Below are 23,071 nucleotides of genomic sequence, written 5' to 3' on the forward strand. Positions count from 1 at the left end.
CATGGGGTTTTCTTGGTCATCACTGGGGGGAGAAGCTTCTCCCAGCTTGGGCCTTGCCAGGGAATATGACCTAATGGAAAACTGTGTCTCCCCCCCGCCCCCATTCCCTCGCCTGTTCCGAATTCCCCAGGACTTAGAGCTTCATCTTTCGGTTCCCTCCAGACTGAAACCAGCCCCTTAAGCCCCTACTCAGCACTGGCCCTCCTTTTCCTTTCATTTCTCTGGTATTATCTGCTATTATTGTCTTCCCAGCACCCGCCTACCCACCCTTTCAGGGAGGTGCCTCATGGAAGCCCGCCCCTCCGGCCTGGTTTCCTCAGGAAAAGCCTTGGGAGGAAATGGAGGGGGTTGGGAGCTGTGGGGGCCAAACTAACTCAAACCCTCTCACTGCACTGACCGCCATGGAGCTGAGGCGGCTGCTCCCACTGCTACTGCTCTGGACTCGGAAGACCCAGGAGTCTGAGCTGGACCCTAATGGGCGGCATGTCTGCACGGCCAGCAGGTGGATCTTGTGGGAGTCTGATGAGGGTTGGTGGCAGAACTGGTGTTGGCACGGAGGGGAAGGAGGAAATGAGGGAAGAGATCATGGGGCTGAAGGGAGGGGACAGCCTGGAGGGTGGTGGATAGTCAGGACAGATGTTGGGAAGATCAGGGAGGGAGAGGGAAAGGGTTAGGGTCAGTGAGGCTGGGACTCTTGGCTAGGCCTGCCAGCTGGGACTGAGGCAGCCTCCCAAATCTCAGCTAGAGACAGTGATCTACCTTTGAAACCAGGCTGCCCCCCCCCCAACACCTCTCCACCCCACAGCCCTGCTGCTGAGCTCCAGTGCTGCCCAGGCTGGAGGCAGAAAGACCAAGAATGCACCATTCGTGAGTAGCCAATACCAACCCCCACCCGAAGAGAAGGGAGGACATAGCCCAGTGACCTTTCTACCCTCATCGGGCCCTATTTCCCTCCTGAGGCTGGAGCTAGAGTCCATCCTGAACATACACCCCCAGCCCTAAGAGACCAGCTCCTGAGGGGCCAGGGTACCAGGAGCCAGGAGGTCCTAGTGTCCCCTGGTCAAGCCTCAGTCCTTCTGACCTGGGTGGGGTGTTTTTCAGCTCTCTGTGAGGGGCCCGATGCCTGCCAGAAAGACGAAGTATGCGTGAAACCAGGCGTTTGTCGATGCAAACCTGGATTCTTCGGGGCCCAGTGCAACTCCCGTGAGTCCTGAGTCTTACCTGGGGGATGAAGTTGCTGGGCAGAACTAGAAAAACAGGGAGGCAAAGCAGGTAGACCTGTCATCTTAGAACAGCAGGGCCAGAACCTCTCCAAGCCTCACTGAGGAAATTGAGGCCCACCAGCAGGAAGTGACACTCCTGGAAGATGCCCTGAGTCATCTGGTTTTTACCCATAGCCACAAAGCCCTATACACTTTCAGTTCTGGGCTTTTCGCCTTCCTTTTCAACTCAGAAAAGATGCTGGTGGCCCTGGCCGGTGGCTCAGCGGTAGAGCGACGGCCTAGCGTGCGGAGGACCCGGGTTCGATTCCCGGCCAGGGCACACAGGAGAAGCGCCCATTTGCTTCTCTACCCCTCCGCCGCGCTTTCCTCTCTGTCTCTCTCTTCCCCTCCCGCAGCCAAGGCTCCATTGGAGCAAAGATGGCCCGGGCGCTGGGGATGGCTCTGTGGCCGCTGCCTCAGGCACTAGAGTGGCTCTGGTCGCAACATGGCGACGCCCAGGATGGGCAGAGCATCGCCCCCTGGTGGGCAGAGCGTTGCCCCATGGTGGGCGTGCCGGGTGGACCCCGGTCGGGCGCATGTGGGAGTCTGTCTGACTGTCTCTCCCTGTTTCCAGCTTCAGAAAAATGAAAAAAAAAAAAAAAAAAAGAAAAGATGCTGGTGATTCCTGTTAATTGTAAAATGGGTGCATTACAAAATCAATCTCCCCCACATATGCCTATACCTGTGTGGAGGGTGGAAGGAGGGCCCTGGCCATACTGTCGGCCCTCTCTGGCAGAAATGAAGGGCATGGGGGGCCCTGATCAGTTAGCTCAGTTTGTTAGAGCATCTTCCCAAATCACCAGGGTGGCGGTTCCATCCCTCATCAGGGCACACACAGGAAGCAGCCAGTGAATGCACAACTAAATGAAACAACGAAAGAATGCATCTCTCTCTCTCTCTCTCTCTCTCTCCCTTCCTCTCTCTGTCTCTCTAAAATCAATCAAAATAAAGGAGAAGAAGGAGATGGGAAAGGAGCTGGTGGTCAGGATAGCCAGAGGGCAGCCACTAGAAGGAATCAAAGTTGAGAGGAGACACTAGAAGAAAATGTGGCTTCTCCTGCAGCCCTGATGGGATGCTGCCAGGCCCAGTTCATCTCCAGCCCAGTGGAGGAAACCAACGAGAGGGCGGAGGGGGCATGAATGAAGCCCCTCCCCCACTTCTGTGAGGCTCTGGGCAAGCACCTTTCCCACTCAGGATCTCTAAGTGTGTTCTGGAATGTGGAGTAGGAGGCTGGTCACTGCTAAGGGGTTTTGTAGTTTAGGTTCTAGGGCCGGAAGTGAGCTTTGCCCCAGGAGGATATGATGCCAGATGTCACAACGCTCTGTTCTGTTCCTGGCTCTTAGAGGATGGGCTTGGCACCCCACTTCATTGTGGAAGGGGGCCCAGAGCCTTCATCTGTGATAGTCCTGAGCCTGCTCACACCCTACCGTCTCTGCCCTTCTTGCCTCCCTACCCTGCAGGCTGCCCAGGCCAGTACTGGGGCCCCGACTGCCGCGAGAGCTGCAACTGCCACCCTCATGGCCAGTGCGAGCCTGACACTGGCGTGTGCCACTGCCAAGCAGACCGCTGGGGCAGCCGCTGCGAGTCCGTGTGCGCTTGCAGCCCTCACGGGCATTGCGACCCAAAGACCGGCGAGTGTCGCTGCAAGCCAGGCTGGTGGTCATCCACGTGCAGCCACCCATGCCAATGCAACCCAGCTACGGCGCGCTGTGATCAAGCCACTGGCTCCTGCCGGTGCGATGCAGGCTGGTGGGGCCGCCGCTGCAGCTTCCGCTGCAATTGCCATGGCTCGCCATGCGCGCAAGAGTCAGGCCGCTGCGCCTGCCGGCGGGGCTGGTGGGGCCCCGAGTGCCGGCAGCTTTGCGAGTGCGTGCGCGGCAGCTGCAACGCAGCCTCCGGCCGGTGCGCCTGCCCTCCTGGCTTCCTCGGCAAACGCTGCGAGCAGCCCTGCCCCGCGGGCTTCTATGGGGCGCAGTGCAGCCACAGGTGAGCGAAGAGGGCAAGGGTGTGGGGGAGAAAGAGATGGAGGGGGTGTGAAGGACTGGAGATGGGGACTTGGGGGAGAAAGTTTCTCTGCATTCTCCATAACAATCTACAAGGGCCGGATGAAAACGAGGATAAAAGACCCTTTATGACCCAGGTCCAGCATCGCAAACCCCTTTCATCAGGTTACTGTTAAACAACAGCGAAAATACTAGTATAGCAAGCCATACTTAGAAAAAGATAAAGAATGAATCAGTTAACAAAATGATTGTATGGTCCTTTTGAGACTCAGTGACTTTAAAACTTTGACCAGCTCCACCCACAATGATAGGTTTACATCCCACTTAACAGACACACTCATATATATACATAGATAACCGAAGTAAAAGCTTAACCAGACAACACATTTATCTTTATATATAATATATGTGAATATATAATATGTATATATTGTGATATTTTCTATTCTCTCTTCTGCTGTTTGTAATCTACTAAACTGATTTTATGAATTCCCTTCCTCCCCCACTAATGAGTTTAATCAAAGCATATGATCCCATGCAGACGACCCGGGTTCAAGGCCCTGAGGTCGTCAGCTTGAGCGCGGGCTCATCCGGCTTGAGTGCAGGGTTGCTGGCTTGAGCCCAAGGTCGCTGGCTTGAGCAAGGGATTGCTCCTTCTGATGTAGTCCCCCCCCCTGCTCCTGTCAGGGCACATATGAGAGAGCAATCCATGAACAACTAAGGAGCTGCCACAAAGAGCTGCAATGAAGAATAGATGCTTCTCATCTCTCCCTTCCTGTCAATCCTTCTCTGTCCCTCTCTTTGTCTCTCTCTCTCTGTCTCTGTTACAAAAAAAAAAAAAAAAGCATATGATCCCAGATAATTAAATATCTGAAACTTCGAGTAATTGTTCAGGATTGATGCAAAATTAAGATAATATAAACCTGATTGGAAAAGTTGCTAAGAGAGTAGTAGATCCTAAGAGTTCGCATCACAAGGGAATATTTTTTTTGTCTCTATATGAGATAATGGATATTAACTAAACTTTTTGTGGTAATGATTTCACAGTACAGTATATGCAAGTCAAGTCATTATGTTGTACACCTTAAACTTATACATTGCTGTGTGTTAACTCTATCTCAATAAAACTGGGGGAAATTTTCAAAGGTAAGATAATGTTAATATGATAGTGGTGAAAATAGATATTAAAATGCTTTTCTTCTTATTCATTTTCATGTTATGAGATAGGAGATAAATTACTGAGGCCCATCCCTGCCATACCTCAGGGATAGCATGGGTGGAAGGGTAGGGGACTCAAAGCTTGGGAAGTAACTTGGCTGCTCCAGCCTGGTTGGTAGGACCCAGGGAAGGATGACTTCTGGAATGGGGGGTTAGAAAGAGGGGTCTGGTCTGACCAGGCAGGCAGTGGTGCAGTGGATAGAGCAGGGGTCAGGAACCTATGGCTCACGAGCCAGATGTGGCTCGTTTGATGGCTGCATCTGGCTCGCAGACAAATCTTTAATTAAAAAAAAATAATAACATTAAAAATATAAAACATTCTCATGTATTAAAATGCATTCATTCCCTACCGCTCATGTTCATGGTTGTGGGTGGCTGGAGCCAATCACAGCTGTCCTCCGGGACAACATCAAATTTTTATTGGATAATGCATAACGTACACAGGTCATTGTATGGCTCTCACGGAGTTACATTTTAAAATACGTGGCGCTCATGGCTCTCTCAGCCAAAAAGGTTCCCGACCCCTGGGATAGAGCGTCAGCTTGAGCCCAGGGGTGCCGGCTTGAGTGTGGGATCATAGACATGACTCCATGGTCTCTGGCTTGAACCCAAAGATTGCTGGCTTGAGCAAGGGGTTACTGGCTTGGCTGGAGCCCTGCAGTCAAGGCACACATGAGAAAGCAATCAATGAATAATTAAGGTGCTGCAACTATCATCTCTCTCCCTTCCTGTCTGTCTGTCCCTGTCTGTCTGTCTCTCTCAAAACAAAAACAAAAAAAACACACAAAAAAACAGAGGGGGCTGGAAGCCTAGTAGAGTCTGTAGAGATAATTTGTCCAGCTTCTTTTTTTTTTTTTTTTTATGAGAAGCATCAATCATTAGTTTTTTTGTTGCGACACCTTAGTTGTTCATTGATTATTTTCTCATATGTGCCTTGTCCGTGGGCCTTCAGCAGACCGAGTAACCCTTTGCTCGAGCTAGCGACCTTGGGTCCAAGCTGGTGAGCTTTGCTCAAACCAGATGAGCCCGCGCTCAAACTGGCGACCTCGGGGTCTTGAACCTGGGACTTCCACATCCCAGTCCGACACTCTATAGACTGTGCCACCGCCTGGTCAGGCTTGTCCAGCTTCTTTGTAGAACAGCATGGAGAAGCTGAGGCTCAAACCTGCCTGAATGACTTAGCTAGGACCTGGATGCTCCCCAATGGATGCATGCCATCCATTTGCCCTGCGAACTTCTCATGATCTTCTCTTCTCAGCTGTGGCCACTGCAAGCAGAATGAGCCGTGCTCAGCAGACACAGGCACCTGTGAGTCCTGTGAGCCAGGCTGGAACGGGACCCAGTGCCACCAGCCCTGCCCACCTGGCACCTTTGGCGAGAGCTGTGGACAACAGTGCCCCCACTGCCGGCTTGGGGAGGCCTGTCAGCCAGACACTGGCCACTGTCAGAGCTGTGACCCTGGTTGGCTAGGGCCCAGGTGAGGGGCTGGCTTGCTCAGGGTGGGGTGCACCTTTCTTCAGAATCCTCACTCCAGCTGCTCCCTTTGGACTAGGTACCCCCACCCCCAAACATGGTTACACAGCCCACTGAGGCCTGCCACCTGGCAAAGACTGGAGGGAGAGAGATGGATGCTGAGGAGGGTCCTCTCCAGCTCCCCGCCACTCAGGCTTCCCGCCCTCATCTTCCTCCGAGGATCTCTGGCCTGTCACCTAATGGGTTTGGCCCCAGCTTCAAGGCCCTGTGTATACCTGAGCTTCACCGCTGAGGACCCACAGTTGGGCTTGAGTTCCCAAGCATGAGGGAAGATGGGTAGGGTCCCCTGTGAGGGCTGGGCCTGCTTGTCCCCCATTCCAAGTCTGTCTCACCTCAGGTGTGAAGACCCCTGCCCCAGGGGGACCTTTGGGGAGGGCTGTCGCTCGATCTGCCCCACCTGTATTCAGGGGACTTGTGATGCTGTGACTGGGGAATGCATATGCAACGCTGGCTACTGGGGACCCAGGTGAGGACTGGGGCCTTGGCAGAAAGGCAGGAGCCTAGGTCAGGCCTCTGTGCAACCTGTTTCCTTAACTTCCCTTCCTGGGCTTCTCTACCTCCCATATACCCACCCAACATCCTCATAACTGAGAAGTTATTCTTTCTGTTGTGGGGTCTGCATCTTCCAAAGGCAGGTCGGAGTAATGCTTAATGTGAAAGGCCTGGCTCCCTACCCAGATGGGGAGATTATTTAGGGGTTGGGCTCCAAACACCACCTTGTTTCCCTAAGTAGTAAAACATAATCTATGTCAGTGTCTCCTGTACCAGGTTTCCCACCTATGAGACAGAATCTAGTATAACATGGAGGAGACCTCATTTTATAGAGGAGAGGACCAAGGCCCAGAGAGTAAGGGGTAGGGCTGGACCTGTCTCAGACTTCTAGACCCTGAGGGTGTATCTGCATGTCATTGGCATCTTGCTTAGTTCATCTTAGTGCTGAGTGGGTAAGGGATGAGGATCAGGAGAGGTGAACTCTGCCCAAGGGTTACACCCTGGGGCTGGGAGCCAATGGACAGCTTGTGGGTGGTCTCCCTGGAAGTCGGGCTTAGGGGCTGAGAGGTTCTCCCAAACGCTTCCAGCAACACTGGGAATATGGCTCGGGGGCAAGAAGAGTCTGCCCAGGCATCATCCTGGGAAGTCTGAATGGTAGGGGTGGGGAGCAGTACCCGGAAGTCTACCTTCTACCCCCTGCCCCCCTCCATCCCTCCTCACCCAGCCTTCAGCCTGTCTCGCCTTGTCACCCCACAGCTGCAACACTTCATGCCCATCTGGCTTCCATGGAAACAACTGCTCTGTTCCCTGTGAATGCCCAGAGGGACCCTGCCACCCTGTCTCTGGGGCCTGCCAGCTGGGTAAGGTGGAAAGGAGGGTACAGGGTACAGTACCAGGGTAAGGCTGGCCTTTTACATGGGCTCCACAAGCTCATCATTTGCCAGGGAGGCTGAGCCCACTTCAGAGACATTTCCTATGCCTGAAATCTGTATCCGTACCTTGGGGTCCACTAAGATGTGACAGCGCCCCTGTTCTCTGAGAAACCAGAGTAGCACCCAGGAAATGAGCAGGTAAGGCTGGACAGGGCATGTGCATCAGGCATGAGAACTAGGGGGAAGGGCTTGTGGAACAGACCACGGACCATCAGAAGGGGACAGACCAGCAGGGTCTCCAGGCTGAGCAGTCTACACCTCTCCGAAGAGGGACCCACAGGTGGGAGACTCTGGGGAGGAGGCAACTCAGCTAGAGATGAGACCTGTATTGGAGGCCCTGACTATTTGACCGTTGCTCATTCCCCCAGGGTCTCACAGTCAGGATGCTGCCCTCATTGCTGGCATCCTTGTGCCTCTGCTGCTGCTCCTCCTGGGCATTGCCTGCTGTGCCTGCTGCTGCTGGGCCACCCGGTTGGACCCCAAGGACAGGTGAATACTGGCTTTCCTTTTAGGGGTGGGGAAGGGCTGGCTTTGTCACACACTGAGGTCAGAATTGATGGGGTGGTTGGCAGTGGCTGTGGCCTAGAGATGTCTGGTCAACGCTTGCCTTCCTCAGAAGCCTTCAGTGGGAGTCACAGGAGCTGGGGCACCAGGCTGGGGAAACTCAAACCTACAGTAGGAGGCTGAGGGTGTGCTAACAGGGACCAGAAGGGGAGTGTGAGGAGGCAAAGCAGCAGGTCAGCTCTGGGTCAAGAGCAGAAGAGACCAGCCTCACACCCCACAGAAAGGAGAGTGACATAAAAGTTTGAGCAGTGGTTTAGCAGAGAATGTGGCTTTCCCAGAAAAGAAGAGGAACAATTTGGTCTTGTGGCCCACTAGAGACCGTTGCCTCCAAAGAACTTTGTTCCTTTACGAAATCTCTTCACATTTCTCCACTTCTTGGAGACTTGCCGCAGCATGGAGGTCTGCAGCAGGGACTGTGGAGGCAGGAGCATTAGCAGAGGACAGAGGACACTGAGAAGGTGACTTGGCTGGTCACTGGCACACACAAAGCCTGGGCCCTGTTTTCTGGACTCTTTCTCTGGTGCTCTCTTATAGTTCGTGCACCAATCCTTGAGTGTACTGCCTTATGTGCTGGGGGCATTCACAGCGAGGAGACCTAGTAGCCTGGCCCCTGGGGCGTGGAGCCTGGGGTGGGGAAAAGCCCCTAACATGAGGGTAGGCCATGTGCAAAGGCTCTCAGAGGAACGGTAAAGAATGAAGCAATCACTTCCAGTGTGCAGGTGGGGCCAAGGGCAGGCTTCCTGGAGGTGGTGCCACTTCCATAAAGCCAGGTTAATGGAGACTCAGCTAGGATGATGATAGCACGTAGCTGCATTTTGGGAAACCCCATCTGGTGCCTAGTATTGTGTGGGGTTCTGAAAAAAGTCTCTGATCGATTATAGTTGTCCCCATTATACAGATGGGGTAACGGAGGCCCAGAAAGTGGTAAAATTTAAGCAGAGTTGCTGCCCTAGGTCTTTTTTTTTTTTTTTTCATTTTTTCGAAGCTGGAAACGGGGGAGGCAGTCAGACAGACTCCCGCATGCGCCCGACCGGGATCCACCCGGCATGCCCACCAGGGGGCGATGCTCTGCCCCTCTGGGTCGTAGCTCTGCTGCATCCAGAGCCATTCTAGTGCCTGAGGCAGAGGCCACAGAGCCATCCTCAGCGCCTGGGCCATCTTTGCTCCAATGGAGCCTCCGCTGCGGGAGGGGAAGAGAGAGACAGAGAGGAAAGAGAGGGGAAGGGGTGGAGAAGCAGATGGGTGCTTCTCCTGTGTGCCCTGGCCGGGAATCGAACCCGGGACTCCTACACGCCAGGCCGACGCTCTACCGCTGAGCCAACCAGCCAGGGCTGCCCTAGGTCTATTTAACTTTAGAGCCATGCTGCCCTCTGTGGCAGGCCCAAATCTTAGGCTCAATAATTTGGACTTGACTCTGTGGCCATAGGGAGCCACTGAAATGGACACAGCCACTCTGTCACCCTTCCTACCTCACACTAACATCAGCACTAAGATGGTCCTGGGCCTTTTCTCCTGCTACTACCCTGCCCAGCCAGGCATCTCATATACTGATCACCCTCCTACACCCTCAGGCCAGTGGGAGATGGAGCTGCTGTGTCCAGGGTGAAGCTCCAGGTCTGGGGGGCACTGACCAGCCTGGGATCTGCACTGTCCTGCAGTTCCCTCAGCAGCCACAAGCTTCCCTGGGTGACAGGTAGGTGGGTACTGAGGGTCGGGGGCTGGACGGGAACAAGGCTTCCCATCAGGCTCTGAGCCTGACCTGGAGCCCCCTGCAGTCTCCCACCACGACCCGGAGATCCCCTTCAACCACAGCTTCATTGAACCACCCTCTGCTGCCTGGGCCTCAGACGACTCCTTCTCTTCTGATTCCGAGTCAGAAGAGGACGATGAGGGTCCTGCCTACTGCGTGCCACCTCAAGAAGGTAGCCCTCTAACAGCCCATTGGAGCTACTTCAAATCCTGCTTGGGTGTCTAGGAATCCGTCTGATCCCTTTGTCCTACAGATATCATCATTCCCTGTGTTGTACTACTTCTTTCAAGTGTACAAACTTCTGTTGTGGTATATAAAACAGAAGCAAGATAGATTTCCATCCTGACCAAGCTTTTAGTCTGGTGGGCAGTAGTCAGACACTTATAGGACAGAGTGATATGTGCTTTGATGGAGGACATACAAGGAGGGGCTATAATCCAGCCATGTCAGGGGAGATTGGGGTCAGGAAAGAAAGATATGTTGGTGTTAGAGATATTGGAGTTGAGTCTAACAGAATCAGGAGTTAACAAAGGGAAAGTTAGGGAGAGGTGGGAATGATGTTTCAGGAAGAGGAAACGGCGTATGCAAAGTTCCAGAGGTGAGAGGGACATGGCTGTGTAGCACTGAAGAGTTTTACCTTGGTTAGAATGAGGCATTCGATCAAAGCAGGGAGGAAGGTGAGAAAACAGTATGGAAGTAGTAGTGTCTACGGAATAGGCCCTGCCCCAACCTCTGCCTCTTTGCATCCTCACCCTCTAATTTGCCTGTTTTTGAGGCCTTGCAGAAGATGCTGACCTGATTAGGCAGGATATGGTGGGGTGGACAGCCCAGCTTTGGCCAAGCTTTTCTGTCTCCTCTGCCAGGGATCACCCCTGTGGCCCAAGTGGAGTCCCCAGAGACCAGCCTGGTTGGAGGTCCCTTCCCGCCCCCCGAGGATGCCTCCACACCGTTTGCCATCCCACGCACTTCCAGTTTAGCACGAGCCAAGCGGCCATCCGTCTCCTTTGCTGAAGGCACCAAGTTTGCACCGCAGAGTCGCCAAAGCTCAGGGGAGCTCTCCAGCCCACTCCGAAAGCCCAAGAGGCTCTCCCGGGGGGCCCAGCCAGGTCCTGAAAGCCAGGGGGCTGAGGAGTCTACAGGCTCTGAGCAAGCAGAAATGGACAAGTCCCCTCCTGAGGCAACCAGCCCCAGGGATTCAGCCACTAGCCATCGCCGGCTCCCATTTGGTGTCCGGACAGTGGCTGAGCGTGTGGAAGCCATTGAAAGCGGTGTCCAAGAGAGGTCAGGCTCTGTTACCACGATCTACATGCTGGCAGGGACACCCCAGGAATCTGAGGGCCCAGTCCGGTCTGTCCTCCGCCGTTTTGGTAGCTTCCAAAAAGGCCAGGTAGAGCCCAAGGTCAAGAGTAGCATCCCTAAGCCTCCACGTCGGGCATTGAGTCGGAACAAGGGCAGCTCCAGGCTGGCCTCTGGCTCCACCAGTCAGAGCCCTGGCTCAGCCCCAAATGAAGAGTTCCCTGAGGCCTTGGAGTCTGCAGGAACCGGGCCAGAGGAAGGGGCCAGGGGGACGAGGGATGGCATCAAGAGCTCAGGGAGGGTCCAGGGGCCAGCCCCCGAGGGTGGCCCCCCAGAACAGGATCCCCAGAAGCTAGCTGACAAGGAAGGGCAGGAGGAGCCCCAGTATGAGAATGTTGCGCCTATCTCTGGGCCACCAGAGCCCTGAGGACCGTGAATTTGGGGAGTGGGAAGACTACGGGTAGTGGGTAAGCATCTGAACTGCCCCTGCATCACATTGTGTTTTGTGCTAGAAAAAGGCCCCAGGGCCAGGAAAGACCTACCAGAACCTCTGCCGTTCTGTGGGGAAACGTCCGGGGTAGAAGCCAGTTGGCTCTGGGCCCTGGTAGTGATCCAGGGAGTCTGGAAGGCCTGGGCAGAGACCCCACAAAATGGGGTCAGGAAGGGGAACGAGATGGCTGCAGGGACTTTTTCTCTGTTGTCCTGGACTCTGTTTGCCCCCAAAAGCTATTTTTTCCTTCATTTGCAAAATATTTTTCTGAAATGGGAAACAACCTAAATGTTTGATGATAAAAGATTGGTAAAGAAATATTTTTTAATGATAGGTTTCTAAACAACCATGAAAAATTATGTTGCTCAAGAATATTCAATAAGGGAGAATGTTCATGCTATACTGTTAAGTATAAAACTAAGTTTTCTTTTTATAAATTTCTTTTTACCTCAGGCTACATGTTTAGAAATCTTCCATTTGTATTTAGTTTGTGATTGTTTTACAAACTTTTCTTTTAAAGGATGCAAGTGCATAAAGATGTGAGAGAAAGGCATCAATGGCTTTTTCTCTAGATGAGATATTTTCTTTTTAAACTTTTATATAATTTGAAAATTTTCTACAGTGAACATCCTTTTTACTTTTCTCACTAGATTGAATTTTTTTAAAGCAATATTCTTTGTTAAAAATAAATAGGACTAACATTATAGACATGTTTGAAGTAAAAATGAGATTTCCCTTCTCCCGAGAGGAGTCTGGGGACCTGGGAGGGGTCAGATTTACTTTTCCCTGAATGCCTTTTGGTCTTGTTCTGAATCCTTTCCTCACATACTTGTATTACCTAGTTAGGAAATAAAAAGTGGCTTCCCCTCCTATCCCAGTGCTCAGAGAATCTTCTGAACAGTTTGGATGCTTCCTTTCAGATGTTTTCCTGTGCTCATGAAAACAAAAGAGCATACTGTTCTGCAACTTGCTCTTTTACTTAGCAATATATCCTGGATATCTTTTGGTGTCAGTAAATATAAAGCTACCTCTTTTTATTAAAAAAAAAAATGGCTACAGGGGCTTCCATCATGTGGGAATAATACTGGTTATTTAAACCATCGCCTACCTATGGGGATTTGGGTTGTTTCTAATTGTTTTGATACAATAAATAGTGCAGTGTACAACTCTGTCCCTATTTCTTTTTATGCTTGTGCAAATTTTTCTGTAGAAGAGATTCCTGGAAGTGGAATTGCTGGGGTATGGAGTAAAAACATTAAACTTTTGTGTACTTACTACAAATTTCCCTGCAAAAAGTTGTATGGTTTTCTATTCTCACAAATTATAGTGGCATCTGCTCCCTCAAACCCAATCTGATAAGTTTAAAATAGTATCTCATTATGTTAGGGCAATACAAATAAAGTAATAACAGGTCAGAGCTTCCCCCGCCAATAGATAAGAGTTTTTTTATCGAGAACTATAGTTTTAGGAAACATTAAAACTTTTTTTTTTTTTAAATAATTTTTTTTAATAGAGACAGAGAGAGGGATAGATAGGGACAGACAGGAACGGAAAGAGATGAGAAGCATCAATCATCAGTTTTTCATTGTGACACCTTAGTTGTTCATTGATTGCTTTCTCATATGTGCCTTGACCGCAGGCCTTCAGCAGACTGAGTAACCCCTTGCTAGAGCCAGCGACCTTGGGTCCAAACTGGTGAGCTTTTGCTCAAACCGGATGAGCCCGCGCTCAAACTGGCAACCTCGGGGTCTCGAACCTGGGTCCTCGGCATCCCAGTCCGACGCTCTATCCACTGCACCACTGCCTGGTCAGGCACATTAAAACTTCTTAATAAGTTAAAATCTTTAATCAGATAAAAGATTTTGGTTTTGTTTTTTTTTCAGATAAAAGTTTAATTTTTGCCTTTTAGTTCAGTTGGTTAGAATGTTGTCCCCATCTGACAAAATTGTGGGTTTGATCCTCTGCCAGGACACTTATAAGAATCAACTAATGAATGTATGGATGGGTGGAAGAGCAAATTAAAAAAAAATTTATTAAATTGATTTGAGAGAGAGAGGAAGTGGGAGAGAGAGAGAGACGGAAACATCATCTGTTTCTGTATGTGCCCTGACTGGGGATCGAACTAGCAATCTCTGCGCATTGGGATGACACTAACAAATTGAGCTATCCAGCCGGAGCTGGAACAGCAAATTGATTTCTCTTTCTCTCAAATCAGACTTTTAAAAAAGTTTTTAAAAATGGTATCTTTAAAATCTGAATTTCTATGATTATTCTAAGATTGAGCTTCTTGTATCTTTCTTTTTTAAAAGATTTATTTATAGAGTTTTTAAAGAGGGGAGAGAAAAGGGGCAGGGGAAGGAGTGGGAAACATCAACTCTGTAGTAGTTGCTTCTCTTTTTTATTTATTTATTTATTTTTATTTTGTTTTTTTACAGAGAGAGAGTGAGTCAGAGAGAGGGATAGACAGGGACAGACAGACAGGAATGGAGAGAGATGAGAAGCATCAATCATTAGTTTTTCATTGCGCGTTTTAACACCTTAGTTGTTCATTGATTGCTTTCTCACATACTGCGGGCCTTCAGCAGACTGAGCAACCCCTTGCTGGAGCCAGCGACCTTGGTTGGGTCCAAGCTGGTGAGCCTTGCTCAAACCAGATGAGCCCGCACTCAAGCTGGCGAGCTCAGGGTCTTGAACCTGGGTCCTTTCGCATCCCAGTCCGACGCTCTATCCACTGCTCCACCGCCTGGTCAGGCAGTAGTTGCTTCTCTTATGTGCCTTGACTGGGCAAGCCTGGGGTTTGGAACTGGTGACCTCAGCATTCCAGGTTGGTACTTTATCCACTGCGCCACCACAGGTCAGGCTCTTTTCGTATCTTTAATAGTTATTTGTATTTCTCCTATAGATCATCTTGTTATTTTCTTTTTAATTTATTTTTATTTGAGGTGTTCATCTTTTTTTCATTGATTTATATATTTCAAGAATATTAAAGATAATAATGCAATCAGTGAACAAAGATAATCTCAAGTATGGGGCGGGTTTAGGAAAGGTTTCCTGGAGGAGCTGTCCAAAAAGGACTCTGAGGGCTGAGGTAACACAACAGCATGTACTGGAACCACAAGCAATTCCATATGGTTGGGGTATCTAGAACCAGACAGGTCAACCAGCCGCAAGGGGAAGAAAAGAGGCTGGTGGGGAAGAAGAAGCCTCTGTGGGTCAGATTGGGGAGCTTGAACTTTATCCTGCAGAACAAATGGTAGAGTTTCTGAGCGATTTCGGCAGAGGTCAGATTTACCAAGGTTGATTTACATTTTCCATAGCTCACTGGGATGGGGTGGGATCGAGAGATGGATTTCAAGGTCTGAGATTGGAGGCTGGCTGAACAGCAGTTGGAGTTCTAGGAATACTGGCAAATGAGATACTGCTGAATCGATGGGGTGGCAGTGGGGTGGAGAGGGAAAATAACAGCTGGTGTTGAAAGTGTGGTTCATGGTAGGTAGTGGTGCTACTAGCTAAGAATGGGAGAAACAGTTTTGGAGGGAGAAAGTAAATTATTTTAGAGATGTGTGTCAAACAGTTTAGAAATGTGTATGGAGCAGCTGCCTGGAGACGGCCCTCGAGCAGGTGGCTCTAGGAGGATGGAGGGGAGGACTGAAGTTTGTTAAGTGGCGGTCGCAATCTTGTGAAAGGGTGGAATTCTGCATGGTGGGTAATGGAATAAGTGACCAGCACGGATCACCCAAGCGGACGGCTGGAGGTAACGAGGTTGCCAGCGGGCAGGGGGCGCTCTCGGACTGGGGGACATGGTACAGGAGGCTGCTGGGGCTTCCACAGCCCTGGGATGTTAAGCCAGCGCCAAGAGCGTGCCAGGAGAACCAAGCTGAATCTGGGAAAGACAGGCTCCTCTGAGTTTAGGCTGGTGCCTCTGATCGGGAGACGAAGCCGGGGCAACTGAACCTCCAGAGCCTGGGCTCCAAACCCTATTCCCTGGCAGTACCTCCGGGCATGTCCAGCTCGCTTATCAGACTGGGCGCTGGAGCCCTCCCGATTCCACGCATTATCCCTGAGACCTGAATTGTCTGAAGCTTGGAGATGCCCACCGCGTCACCCTGTAGAGGGCTCTTACCTGAGGGAGACGTCCAGGAATGGGGTGAAGCAGGACAGTGGGAAAGAGACAGTCAACTTGGGCACGGTTCCCAAGGGGATCATGAGGAGTGAGTCTGAGTCTGGAGGCGGCACCATGTAAGGGCAGAGACAAGCCTCAGACTCCCACCTGGGGATCCCCGAGGGACACCTTCCAGGGACCAGGCAGATGGCACCCAGGAGTGGGGTCAGTGAATCGAAAGTAGGGAAGAGGTACACCACTCCTGGACAGGAGTTCGGAGATCCAGAATGGGCAGACAGCACCTGGATGGGGAACTCTGGGGGCAGGAGACAGAGGAATTAGAATGGCAGTGTTGCGTGGGGCAGAAGCACTGGAGGCAAGGCGTGATGCCCAGGGCAGAGGGGAATCTGGGGACTCTATAGCGGGCCGGAGGAGAGCGGAGTGCAGAAGCCGAGCTGCGTTCGCTAAGGGGACGGGAGTGCAGCCGGGGAAGCCTGGGGGACGACGGCAGGCCGATTCCGTGACCCAACCCGGGGCAAGGCTTCGGGGTGGGGCTCTGGAGAGGCAATAGGGCATCGCCTCCGGGGGTTTCCGGACCAGCTGTGACTCCCGTTTAAGGTGGCAGAACAGAGGCTCTGCCCACTGCTGCCCCCGGCACCCCCAGCTCTCTTGTTTGTCTCCAAGTCCGGCCGGAACCGGCTTCTGCTCGCCGCGGGGAGGCGGGTGCCCGCTGATTGGCCAACGCCTGTTTCCAGCCTCACTCAGCCAATCAGCGTACAGCAGTGTTTTCATCTTGGGGTCCTAATAAAAGGGCTGGAATAAAAGGGGACAGAAAAGGCACCGGCCGGGCCCGACACACATCAGCAGGAGTCGGGTGAGCTGGATCTTGGGAGTCTGGTCCTGGGGTGAGGGTGCTGGGGGCAGAAGTCTCACGAGTCGGGGGCGTAGGGAGATGTGTGAATGTGAGAGGAAAGAGACTGGATGGATGAGGAACCGCCAGAAGAAATGACGAGTTGAGGTGGAACAAGGAAAGGGAAGGACAGGGGTCCACTTTCATCGAAACGGGAAAATTGCCGGGGAAATGGCCCAGGATGGGGGTCGCGCGGGCGGCTCGCGCCGCCGGTTTGAACCGGCTTCGCCTCTCCCATGCGGGGTTCGCGTGGCCGCAGCGCCTAGCGACCTAGACAGCGGCCAATGGCGCGGCAGTTCCTGTGCCGTGAGGCCAATCAGCGAGCCGTAGGCGGACCGTACGGGAGCTCGGTGCGCTGGTTTTGTGGTTGAAGGAACCAGCTGTGGGGAAGGGTCTCCAGCGTGGGCGGGAGAGCTCCTGTCTGGGTCCCTGCGAGTGGCCACCCTCAGGTATGCCTCTGCCCAGCTGTCCGGACCCCCAAGCTGTGTCAGTCCTGCTGGGAGCCAGAACTAATTCCACGTCCCTGAGCATGCGGTAGTCCTTTCCTGGTAGCGTACCTCAGTTTACCTCTGAGTGAGCTGAGGGAGAAGTCTCCCTGCCTGGACGAAGCTGGTCTTCTGTCGCCGAAGGCAGCCACACAATCAGCCGCACTGGGTCGCCCAGGTCCTGGGCAAGGCTGGGGCTTCCTTGTCTGCGCGCACCTGCAGACTGGGCCGCGGAGCGGTGACAAGCTCTGTGCTGCTGCAGCGGCCGAGCTTGGCCGCACTGACTGGGAAGGGCCAGGCGCTGACGCCGAGGTCTGTGCGCAGGTGGCGGCGGAGCCGGAGCCGGGCCACCTCGCCGCGTCATGGCGCCCACCCTGGCCACTGCCCATCGGCGCCGCTGGTGGATGGCCTGTACGGCCGTACTGGAAAACCTCCTCTTCTCGGCAGTCCTCCTGGGCTGGGGCTCGCTGCTCATCATGCTCAAGTCGGAGGGCTTTTACTCCTACCTGTGTACTCTGCCAGGTGAGATGGGCGCGTCGGGCTCGGTCGGGGTGGTTGCTGAAGTGGAGACTTTGGATCGGGCGAGATGGCCGTGCAAACCCAGCCAGCGTATTACCTCGCTGGGCAGTGCCACCCAGTTAGCTAAAAGCTCATTTGATCATTGTCCCCATTTTATAAATGAAGAAACTAAGGCTCAGGCAGATCTTCTGCCTTGCTCAAGGCCACACAGCTGAGGACTGTAATAGACCCAAAACCCCTGAGTCCAGGGGTTCTTTCCACTACCTGGGAACGTTGCTGGACACCTGTCCTCCCTGTACCTGGCATATCACTTGCCTTGCAGTAAGCATGTCACTCCTTGACTGTAGAAAAGGAACTCCTGACAAAGTGGCTGGGGTGTAACGAGAGAGGAAGTGGCCTGGCCTCCACCCCATCTAGAATCTAGATGTTTTTAGTCAGACCATTATGGAGTCTCTTAAGAGCTTGTCGGATACAATTTCTTGTCTATTTTTGCTGTTTTATAATTTCCCACGGGCATTTCCTCCTTCAGGCTGTGAGAACATCTCTGTGGCTTTCTACCTCCATGGGGTGGGGGTGGGGGCTGGGAGGCAAGGGGGTATTTATGGAAATTACACCAACTCTGTCCTTTCCCTTTGCCACACCATTGGTGTTTCTTTCTTTCTTTTTTTTTTTCTGAAGCTGGAAACGGGTAGAAACAGTCAGACAGACTCCCGCATGCGCCCGACCGGGATCCACCCGGCACGCCCACCAGAGGCAACGCTCTGCCCACCAGGGGGCGATGCTCTGCCCCTCCGGGGCGTTGCTCTGCCGCGACCAGAGCCATTCTAGCGCCTGGGGCAGAGGCCAAGGAGCCATCCCCAGCGCCCGGGCCATCTTTGCTCCAATGGAGCCTTGGCTGCGGGAGGGGAAGAGAGAGACAGAGAGGAAGGGGGGGGAGTGGAGAAGCAAATGGGCGCTTCTCCTATGTGCCCTGGCCGGGAACCGAACCCGGGTCCCCCGCACGCCAGGCCGACGCTCTACTGCTGAGCCAACCGGCCAGGGCCATTGGTGTTTCTTGTTGCAGCCTGAGGATGCTGGTCTACAGGAAATCTAACCCTCATACTTCCTAACCCTGTTTGAAGGTCCTAACTGTTGCACGTCAGTAGGTTCAGTCCAACAGTGGCACTCAGGTGGCTCCCAAATTCTATCCCCTTACCCCCTTCCTAGGCAACCTTGATAGGAAACATTTCCCTCTGCTCTCTTGTTGACTCCAACGGTTCAACCTAGTAGTTGAACTCTAGTGCCTCTCCCCAGTGCCTTTGTCAGCCAGCCTTTGCCTGAGTGAGTCCCTTTAGAGAAAGATAGCCCAAGCCTGACCCCCTGATCACACCACCTGCATGCATGTCTTTTCTTCCTAGAGTTCTTACTTTGTGGGAAGAAAAGTATTGAACCAGCTCATGCTGCCTGTAACCCTATATAGAGTCCTCCCTGCTTTTCTTCTCTGATCTTCTCAGGTTGTTTCCTGAGTGTTCCAGTCTCTAGGGAAGCCTGCCTAGCCCAAGAGGTTAAGGGCAGGAGAAAGGGAGGGGATGGGAAGCACAGGCTCTTGGGAGAGGGCAGAGAGTATATCATTTAGGACCTTTAGCCTTTAGCCACTCGGAAATATTTTTTGATAGCCTAAGGGTTCTTGGCAGATCTTTCCCCATGTCAGCAAGAAATCTTGGGAGATGAGAAAGTCACTCAGACCTTGTTCCTTAAACAAGCTTTCTATTCTGCCCAAGAGATGTTAGATTAATGACTCTCTGGAAGGAACAGGTTGGAGTATTTGGCTCCTCCCCTCCCTCCCTCTCTCCTCCCTTTTAGAGCTTGACCCTTCCTGCTTGCCTCCCTGGGCTCTCTCAGGCTGCACAGAAAGTTTCAAAAACAGAAAGAAACATCATTATGCCCAGGTAAAGCTTTTAGCATCTTGTCCTCACTGGAGGACTGTTGTATTCCTTTTTTTTGTTTTTTGACTCATGGTATTGGAAGTTCAGATTCCAGGGTTCTTCCCCAGTTTGTCCACTGATTTAATTTATTTTGTGGTGTTGGCAACATTGGGGTTGGTCAGTTCATTCCTGTCTCAACCTTGGCTACTTCCTTCATTTAAGTGGGAGGAGTCACAGAGATTGTGACAGCCCAGTGCTGAGTTGGTATTTGAGTATTTAAAGCTTGACTGGTCTCCCTGTAACACAAAGTGAAGGGTCAGGGTGTGAGTTGAACATCAACTTATCCCATGCCTTTGCTCCTGCCTGTGATTTTGGTTTTTCTGACTGGCAAACCCACTGACTCAGCATCCTCATCAGGCAGGCTTGCTGATTCCACACAGCTTATCTCTCTGGCCTCCCTGTTCCTGGCTTCTTTCTTGGAGTCCAAGTAGCCTGTTGCTTCTCGGGGCCAGGAATCCCCGTGCCTCGCCTGACTGAGAGTGCCTGGAAGATTTAGGGTCAAGGTTTCTGCTGAGGCCTAATATTTTCTTTCTTTCTCTCGCTCTCTTTTTTTTTAAAGATTTTATTTATTGATTTTACAGAGAGGGGGGTGGGGCAAGAAATATCAACTCATAGTTGCTTCACTGAGTTGTTCATTGCTTGCTTGTTGTATATGTGCCTTGGCCAGGCAAGCCCAGGGTTTCGAACCTGAGACCTCAGCATTCCAAGTCAATGCTCTTTCCACTGCTTCACTACAGGTCAGGCAAGGCCTAATATTTTCAGACTTGGTGGATGGTTGAATTGTAGAGGAGTAGTTAAGCCATTTATTGAATTTATTGAATTAGACTTGTGAAAAGCTGACCATCCTACAACTGATTGAGATGCAAATTTGTCAGCTTTTTGTTGCTTTTAGTACTGACGCTTTGGTTTGTTCTCTAAAGAAACTTTGCCCGAACCTGTTGAAAGGTTCTCAGAACTCTTTCTTGGGACTCCAGCCAGAATCTGGCCACAGACACAGTGCTGGGCTCCAGCTTGGTGAGGTGGGAGAAGGAAAGAAAGAGCTCCTTTCTCTGTTGCCCCTGAGCTCTGTTTGCCCTGCCTATTGGACAGTCAGGATTGATGACAGGGTCAGGGCTGGGCGTTTAGGCTTTGCCTCCCCAGTCTAGTCCTCTTGGTGTGGACAGGAGACCAGCTGGGTTCCCAGTCCGGGAGGAATGGGGCTTTTCCAGCATGTGTCCTTTTGGCTTCTGGGTGGTCACTGTAACCACCCACACCTGACCTCCTCCTTTATTTTCTCTGTCATCCAGTGACCCACTTTGGCAGGGTTAGCTCAGAGGGCTGGTGCCATCTCCTCTTCCATTTAACCTATACATTAAGTAGACATTTTTGAGGTGCTGTCCTGGGGTGCTGAGCAATCCTTGCCTTTAGGACAGGGGTCCCCAAACTTTTTACACAGGGGGCCAGTTCACTGTCCCTCAGACCACTGGAGGGCCAGACTATAAAAAAACTATGAACAAATCCCTATGCACACTGCACATATCTTATTTTAAAGTAAAAAAACAAAACGGGAACAAATACAATATTTAAAATAAAGAACAAGTAAATTTAAATCAACAAACTGACCAGTATTTCAATGGGAACTATGCTCCTCTCACTGACCACCAATGAAAGAGGTGCCCCTTCCAGAAGTACGGTGGGGGCTGGATAAATGGCCTCAGGGGGCCGCATGCGGCCCGTGGGCCGTAGTTTGGGGACCCCTGCTTTAGGATATTCGCAGTCTGCCAACATCAAACAAGTCACCCCACACAGACATATATAATTTCAAGTGGTGGTCAGGGCTTCAATGGACAGCAGGGTGACAGTGGGAAGCTGATTCAACTTGGGTGGGAGAGCTTCTCTGATGTTTAGGCAGGTGTGGAAGGTGAGGTGGGGTGAGTCAGGAGAGAAGGGGGGCAAGGAGCCCCGAAGCAAACTGCATGTTGCAGAGCAGGAGAAAAAGAACTGAGAAGTGGGAAGGGGCTGAGCTTGCAGGTGGGAGAGGCTGCTAGGGAGATTGGATTTTATTCTCAAGGCAAGAAGAAGTGGTGGAGATGGAGAAGGGAGATCAGTTTCACCTCTTAGACTCTTAAGAATGGCTGAGGGCTTGCCACGTGCTGGGTGAGGTGAGGGCTTTGAAGGTGAGATTCATGGTCTCTGCCTCAGGCACAGTCCAGCCCAGCCATGGACACCAAGGTCTGTGTTCCATATCACTGCAGTCACACTACCTGTGGAGTGGGAGGAGAGCCATCCCTCTAACTGAAACAAGGCAGGAAGCTGGTCCCCTGGATTCTGAGAGGGCAGAGGGGCTGGCGTCATGCAGGGAAACAGGACTAGGCCTGGTCCCCAGCAGGCTAGGCCAACCCGCTGTACATGTGGAGAGGAGACTTTCCTGTGGCCTTGAGACTCTCACTTTAAAAAAAACATTATTTAAAAATTTTTTAATTAATTAATTAATTAAAAAAAATTTTTTTTTTTAGAGAGGAAGGGAGGGGGAGTGTGAGAGAGAGAGACAGACAGACATACATCAGTATGCTCCTGCAATGTACCCTGACTGGGGATTGAACTGGCAACCTCTACATTTCAGAATGCTACTCTAACCAGCCAAGCTATCTGGCTCAGGGCTAAAATATATTTTTAAATTTTTATTGAATTTGCCTGACCAGGTGGTGGCGCAGTGGATAGAACATTGGACTGGGATGTGGAGGACCCAGGTTTGAAACCCCAAGGTCACCAACTTGAGTGTGGGCTCATCTGGTTTGAGCAAAGCTCACCAGCTTGGACCCAAGGTCGCTGGCTCGAGCAAGGGGTCACTCGGTCTGCTGAAGGCCCATGGTCAAGGCACATATGAGAAAGCAATCAATGAACAACTAAGGTGTCGCAACGAAAAACTAATGATTGATGCTTCTCATCTCCGTTCCTGTCTGTCTGTCCCTAACTATCCCTTCTCTGACTCTCTCTGTCTCTGTAAAAAAAAAAAAAATTATTGAATTTATTGGGGTGACATAGGTTAATGAAATTATGTAGCCTCAGGTGTACAATTCTTTAATAATCTGTATATTGTGTTATGTGTTCACTACCCCAAGCAAGTCTCCTTCATTACCCCTGTTTCCTCTTTACCTTCTTCTACCTCCCCCCACCCCCCACCCCCCTTTCCCTCTGTAATCACCCTACTGTTGTCTGTCTGTGAGTCTGTTACTATTTTGTTAGTTCATTTTGTTCATTAGATTCCACATATGAATGAAATCATATGGTACTTGTCTTTCTCTGACTGGATTATTTCACTTAGCACGATATTCTCCAGGTCTATCCATGCTATGGCAAAGAGTAAGATTTCCTTCTTTTTTATGGTTCAGTTTTCCATTCTATAAATGCACCACAACTTTTTATCCACTCATCTATTGATGGATACTTGGGCTGCTTCCAAATCTTGGCTTGGTAAATAATGCTGTAATGAACATAGAGGTATATATATATTTTCTTTCAAATTAGTGTTTTTGGGTTTATTCAGATTGCTGGGCATTGTTTCGTTTTTT

General features: G+C 51.3%; 2 protein-coding genes across 5 annotated transcripts in view; both read left to right on the plus strand.

The window, feature by feature from the left end:
• The first annotated feature begins 64 nt into the window (after positions 1–64).
• SCARF1 (scavenger receptor class F member 1) lies at positions 65–12,814 on the plus strand. Of its 2 annotated transcripts, none has more exons than XM_066363545.1 (11): positions 65–502; positions 806–867; positions 1,102–1,203; positions 2,723–3,248; positions 5,742–5,960; positions 6,354–6,482; positions 7,265–7,368; positions 7,809–7,929; positions 9,576–9,697; positions 9,780–9,926; positions 10,618–12,814. In XM_066363545.1, exons 1-11 carry the CDS (start codon positions 339–341, stop codon positions 11,475–11,477), a joined length of 2,556 nt encoding a protein of 851 aa, XP_066219642.1. In that variant the 5' UTR covers positions 65–338; the 3' UTR covers positions 11,478–12,814. The 2 variants fall into 2 exon arrangements, with proteins under 2 accessions (XP_066219642.1, XP_066219643.1); XM_066363546.1 differs by having other exon boundaries at positions 9,817–9,926; positions 10,618–10,859.
• Positions 12,815–16,402: 3,588 nt separating this feature from the next.
• Positions 16,403–23,071, plus strand: part of SLC43A2 (solute carrier family 43 member 2) — a 61,797-nt gene continuing 55,128 nt past the window's right edge. For 2 of the 3 annotated variants that reach the window (XM_066363549.1, XM_066363551.1), the window contains exons 1-2: positions 16,403–16,516; positions 17,362–17,559. In XM_066363549.1, coding sequence (XP_066219646.1) covers positions 17,400–17,559 — 160 coding nt within the window. In that variant the 5' untranslated portion in view covers positions 16,403–16,516; positions 17,362–17,399. Of the gene's footprint in view, positions 16,517–16,576; positions 17,002–17,361; positions 17,560–23,071 lie in introns of those variants that run through there. The other variant, XM_066363550.1, reaches the window with a different exon arrangement.

This window comes from Saccopteryx leptura, chromosome 2, assembly GCF_036850995.1.
Source record: "Saccopteryx leptura isolate mSacLep1 chromosome 2, mSacLep1_pri_phased_curated, whole genome shotgun sequence".
In the NCBI taxonomy this organism is placed as follows: domain Eukaryota; kingdom Metazoa; phylum Chordata; class Mammalia; order Chiroptera; family Emballonuridae; genus Saccopteryx; species Saccopteryx leptura.

Excerpts from the sequence above, each read along its gene's own strand:
- SCARF1 (XM_066363545.1), top strand. The coding sequence starts at position 339 with ATGGAGGGGGTTGGGAGCTGTGGGGGCCAAACTAACTCAAACCCTCTC. Across the intron at positions 7,369-7,808 it reads CTCTGGGGCCTGCCAGCTGG|GGTCTCACAGTCAGGATGCT; the intron begins GTAAGGTGGAAA and ends TCATTCCCCCAG. Across the intron at positions 9,927-10,617 it reads CTGCGTGCCACCTCAAGAAG|GGATCACCCCTGTGGCCCAA; the intron begins GTAGCCCTCTAA and ends CTCCTCTGCCAG.